The 4940-nt window shown below is 38.4% G+C and overlaps 1 protein-coding gene across 3 annotated transcripts; it reads left to right on the top strand.

Moving 5' to 3' along the window:
- Positions 194–4206, top strand: LOC109843064 (SAC3 family protein C). Of its 3 annotated transcripts, XR_002247496.1 has the most exons (10): positions 194–613; positions 1399–1499; positions 1720–1941; positions 2059–2280; positions 2379–2464; positions 2673–2769; positions 3012–3104; positions 3215–3366; positions 3471–3534; positions 3906–4206. XR_002247496.1 is itself a non-coding variant. In XM_020411997.1 (9 exons), exons 1-9 carry the CDS (start codon positions 313–315, stop codon positions 3475–3477), a joined length of 1173 nt encoding a protein of 390 aa, XP_020267586.1. In that variant the 5' UTR covers positions 194–312; the 3' UTR covers positions 3478–4206. The 3 variants fall into 3 exon arrangements, 2 of the variants coding, with proteins under 2 accessions (XP_020267586.1, XP_020267585.1); XM_020411997.1 differs by having other exon boundaries at positions 194–505; positions 3471–4206; XM_020411996.1 differs by having other exon boundaries at positions 3471–4206.

The following is a 4940-nucleotide window of genomic DNA, read 5'->3' as shown; positions in this document are numbered from 1 at the left end:
CAAAAAAAAAAAAAAAAAAAAACACTAGGGGCACACCCTGGGACACACTCCCAACCACACCCCTCATCTGCTACAGTGCAGGGGGGTCTTACTTGAGATTTTTTAAAAATCTCTAGTAAGACCTTCTGCACTGTAGCAGGTGAGGGGTGTGGTTGGGAGTGTGTCCCAAGGTGTGCCCCTAGTGCTCCTAAAAAAAAAAACTACTTTTGTTATTCATGAGCAAAGGCGATCGAAGATGGTAATAAGCTATAGCTAAAAATCTTCGTTCAGGCTTCAGATTGATCCAAGGGGGAGAAAGGGGGAAAAAAGGGAATGGAGAAGATTGAGAGCAGCAGCCGCAAAGACCTATTAGGGTTTCAGCGAACGACGAGAACCCCATGTCCTTCTTCCTCTTCACCCAACAATTCGAGATCTCGTTCTCAAACCGAACAAGGAGCAGGAACCTCGGCGGATCCAATCTCAGACGTCCCTAATTTCCTCGGGACTTGTCCCGATATGTGTCCAGGTTCTTTGAATCGTTCGGTTTCATATTTACTGCTTAAGGAAACCATGGAATTACAAGTTCGGCGAATCTTGCATTATAATTCCTCAGTGAAGCTCAGGGCAACGAGCAGTAACTACCAAATTACCTACTAGAGGAGGAAATAGGTTAACTTTAGTAGGAAAAGAACAGATTTTTTATCTGGCAACGTTGATCCCCCCATCGAGGTCTCGTATTGCTTTGTAGAAACGATGGTTGCACCTCAAGTTTTTTATTTTGTGTGCAAATTTTACTTCTTTGATAATTGGAAAAATAACCGCATTATGCATTCGTGTTTCGCTTACATATGCAATAGCCCAAACAATAATAGCCCAAACATGATTGACTGTGCTTATTTATGTCGCAAAATTCCGACTTCCATTGAATTTATTAAGAGATCTGAATATGTTGAAAAATGATTAGACGGCCACGGAATCTAAGAACTTAAATACATTTTAAGATAAATCTTAAAAAAACCTCCAACAGTGTCTGGAGATTATCGATGTATAGGGTGAGTTCAGTTCAAATTTGCTTCAGAAATGTGAAGCATCCCTAGCATCTCCTTCTCTCTCGTTGTCGCACAAACATATGCCATAACACAGGTGCAGAGGCACGAGGACAGATCCATATGCACACACATTTTATTGCAAATCTTACTTGAACTAGTGAGAAAAAAAATGATTTACTTTAGGTTTCATAGTAAAATTTTATGATTAATCTAAAGTGGGTTTTGGTGATGTGCATTCCAGTTGAGGATGACTTTACAGCTCTGGGAGTATTTAATTTTAAAAGGAACATTTTTTCCCCCTGAATACGATGATTTAGACATTATCTGATTACTAACCTACTAGTAACATATTGATTGGATTCTGTTCCAGCAAAGGAGCGGGCACAACGTGAGAGGCTGAGGGATTTATCGGTGTTTGAGAGGTTAAATGGAAATCCAGGAAAAACTTCTCCGAGTCTTGCTGTGAAAAAAGTAAGTATATGTTATCTCGTCGAACGTTATAAATTTTGGAGGTCTTTTTGCAAGATTTATGTCACTCTTGTTTTATACACATTGATAATGCATATGTGCTTCTTATCTTGCATATATAGTCACTCTCATTCACATTTATGTGCTTAATACTATCAATAATATTGACCTTTTGGATATTAGTCTTCATCTTTCGTTTTAACCTTCAATTTTGGGTCTCTAGTTTTGCAGAACTATCTCAACCAATCAAGTTCATGCATCTGATCTACGGCCCCCTTCAGTGCTGCAAAATACATTGAAATATCTTTTGAATTTGGTGGAATCTTCTGACCATCCATTTGAAGCAGTTCATGATTTCATCTTTGACAGAACGAGGTCAATCAGACAAGATCTTAGCATGCAAAATATTGTTGACAATCGAGCAATATATATGTACGAACAAATGGTAGAGTTTCTAAACTTGTTTTCCTGTGCACTTAACCGTTCAGACACACTGATCTTGTGCTTTCTTGATGTGTTTTGTGGTCTGATATCGTTTCATGCATAATTTATAATGGTGAAGATCGAGTTCCATATTCTATCCCACCAGAAGCTTTCCAGATGTGGCAGCAAGACCGATATTTCTTCACTGTATCACCTCAACATGGAGCAGCTTATGAAATGCCTCCTGTCTCTTCTTGACGTCTATAGTATCAACCGGATTTCCAACTTCATAAGCAAGAAGGAAGCTGAATTTCATTCGTTTTATGTGCTTCTGCATCTTGGTTGTAAGATCCCAACAATGGTCAATCTCGGAATCTTCTCTGATTTTGTAATTCCTTGCCGATGATGAGGGTAAAATGGTAATTTAAAATGTTTAATATACATTCATATCATATGCAGGGGAATTCACTCTCAGTATGGTTCCGCCAGCTCCCTTTTCCAGTTCTTCATTCAAAAGAGATGCAATTTTGTAGGACTATATTAAGGTAATACGAGGTCAATTCACATGCTATTATCCTTGTTAATTTTTCTTTCTTTACGCGTGAAATTTTGTTCAAGATGCCTGTTTTACTACCTGTCCTGTTAGAGCTAAGCCCCACGTTTTCTCTTTCGCTGCTTTTTTTCTTGATTGAAGAGACTCGTTGCTGTCTTCAGCATGTGTTTTTCATTAAAACTATGTTGTTCCTGTGGCAGGTATTTTCGAATGGGAGATTATAAGCGTTTCTTTAGTACGACAGCATCTGAGGCAACCCATTTACAGTTGTGTCTTCTGGAGCCACTTCTCAATGAGGTTTTTCCCCAGACATCTGCTGTTTAGGTTTCCTTTTCTTCACACATATCATTTTGGCAGTTAGTTGCCATCTAGTCCACTAGTTCCTACCGTAGTGATGCTGCCTAGTGTTAAATCTTCTTTATGACCCTTTAAGATCATCTTTTCTCTGTTTGCTTGTTTTTGAATGGTGTGTTTGCTTGTTTTTGAATGGTGTGTTTTGCCATTTCTTATTTAATGTTTGCATGTTATCTTAATGACAGGTTCGTGCACAGGCAATATCATATATAAATTATAGTGGGTACAAGCTTCACCCTTATCCATTATTGCACTTGTCTAATATTTTGATGATTGAGGTACATCTTCTTATCATTAATTTTATAACGTGTGTAGGATTGTATACAGTTGGCTGTGGGCATAGTTTATGCCATCAAATATACTTTTTGAGTACTGTTTTATGTTGCAGGAGAGGGAGCTGGAGTTGCTGTGTTATGAATGTGGCCTCAAAATCGTTACAGATGAAGCAGGCTGTAAACTTTTACCTGCCAAGCAAGTTTTCAGTCTGCCGAAGTCAGGATTCCAAAGTTGCGGTCTTAGAAAAATCGAGAAATCCCAGAGGTATTTAACTCAATTTGTAGGCAGTCTAAATTTGTGAATTTAAGTTGATCATCACAAGGCAAGTTTAGTTATCATATATTTATCCGTTTTACTGCTCCATGCAGGCTATGAGAAGTGCAATTACAGTGTGATGGGAGCTAAAAGATGAAGAGGTTTAGGTAGTTAAAGGTATTTACGGATTTGAGCATATACACAAGAATCAGTTTGCATATTTCTTAATCACTGATTGTGTTTGAGCTTGGAGACCCTATGGTAACAGAGACTGACAGAATCACAATGGAAGGAACATACATTCAACTTTTTGTTATAGAAGAGCCCCTACGTTTCGGGAGAACAATATCAAATTACCATTTTGTGTGGTAGTAAATATCCATTTAAGGTTTTTGTTGCAGACACATGTCCCAGCAAAAACTTATCAAAGAATGTTAAAAACTTCAATGAGGCTAAATTCTTGAATTTTCCAATGATATCTTGCACTGAGGAACTGGAACTAATGCTTTAATATATGACGGTGATGTTATTGATGTTGCTGGCCACAGTCGGAGCGAAGGACCAACTTAGCTGCGGATCCTACACCCTCTGGAAGTTGTCGCACTAGTTATATATATTGCAAGGGGAGCCCATTCTTGAGTTTGTGGTAAAAGAAGCCTTCTCCTATCAGATCAATGAAACAAGGGTTAGAAAGATGTCGATGTTTTCGATCTGTATGATTGCAGCTGATGATGTATTCTATGTGTAAATTAACTGTAAAGTCAAAGATAAATAGCAATTGGTTTTGTATAAAAGCTTATTATCTGTGTTGTGCGTTCCAAATAAAAACTCTGTGTTCGTTTTGCTTTATTTGGATTGTTGTGCCGTCTGATCTCTTCTTTTGGTGTTCAAATTTTTATTCTAGCAGCCGGTGTGGTGTAGCTTCGATATCTATCCGCGGAAGTTTAATATTTTTAGAACTATATTTCTGCTGTTGTTTGTTATTCCAACGAAGGGAAAAGAATCTGGAAAAAAAAAATTGTTAAACCAAAGATACGATGTCTTTTGCTCCTTATAGGAGTAAATTTCACGAAACAATCATGAAGTTAGAAATTGTTGCTAACCGTGTAAAAACTAGTTACCTTCCTTCCCCTTTTACCTCGTTCATCCCCATTCAAACAAGGCAGAAACTGTGGCCTAAAGTAGTGCATAAAAGCATAATTGAGAAAATAAAAGGATTTTTTTTTCAAAATAAACATTTTTTTAAATAATATAAACAAAATCGGACCACGCCGGCTTCAGCACGCTGCCTGCCCTATCTCATTAATGTCTAAGTGACCGCGCTCATTCTACGACAGCTCCCCAACCGACACTTGTAAAGTCGACGCTGACTCAGCCGCCAGCCCATGCGCGGCCAGAGAGACCAAAATGTCTTTCCTCCATGACCATAAAAGGGAAAACTATTCCCAACACGAAGGTAAGCAATTTCCCTGTATTTTTCTTCATTCCACTGCACTTAAAAACGACAATAGTTCTCAATTTTTCCTCACTCAAGTACCTTGCTTACTTGATCGTCGGAAGAACAACGGGGGAATCAGTCCCCG

This window comes from Asparagus officinalis, chromosome 5 (assembly GCF_001876935.1).
Source record: "Asparagus officinalis chromosome 5, Aspof.V1, whole genome shotgun sequence".
Taxonomy (NCBI): domain Eukaryota; kingdom Viridiplantae; phylum Streptophyta; class Magnoliopsida; order Asparagales; family Asparagaceae; genus Asparagus; species Asparagus officinalis.
The sequence above is the reverse complement of the archived record's forward strand: the minus strand, read 5'-3'. Positions and strand labels throughout refer to the sequence as shown.

What these genes read in the sequence shown, in the direction of transcription:
- LOC109843064 (XM_020411996.1), top strand. Translation starts at nt 313, where the DNA reads ATGGAGAAGATTGAGAGCAGCAGCCGCAAAGACCTATTAGGGTTTCAG. An exon ending in GAAGCTCAGGGCAACGAGCA is followed by an intron (nt 614 to 1,398) that starts GTAACTACCAAA and finishes ATTCTGTTCCAG; the next exon opens with CAAAGGAGCGGGCACAACGT. An exon ending in GTTGTAAGATCCCAACAATG is followed by an intron (nt 2,281 to 2,378) that starts GTCAATCTCGGA and finishes TATCATATGCAG; the next exon opens with GGGAATTCACTCTCAGTATG.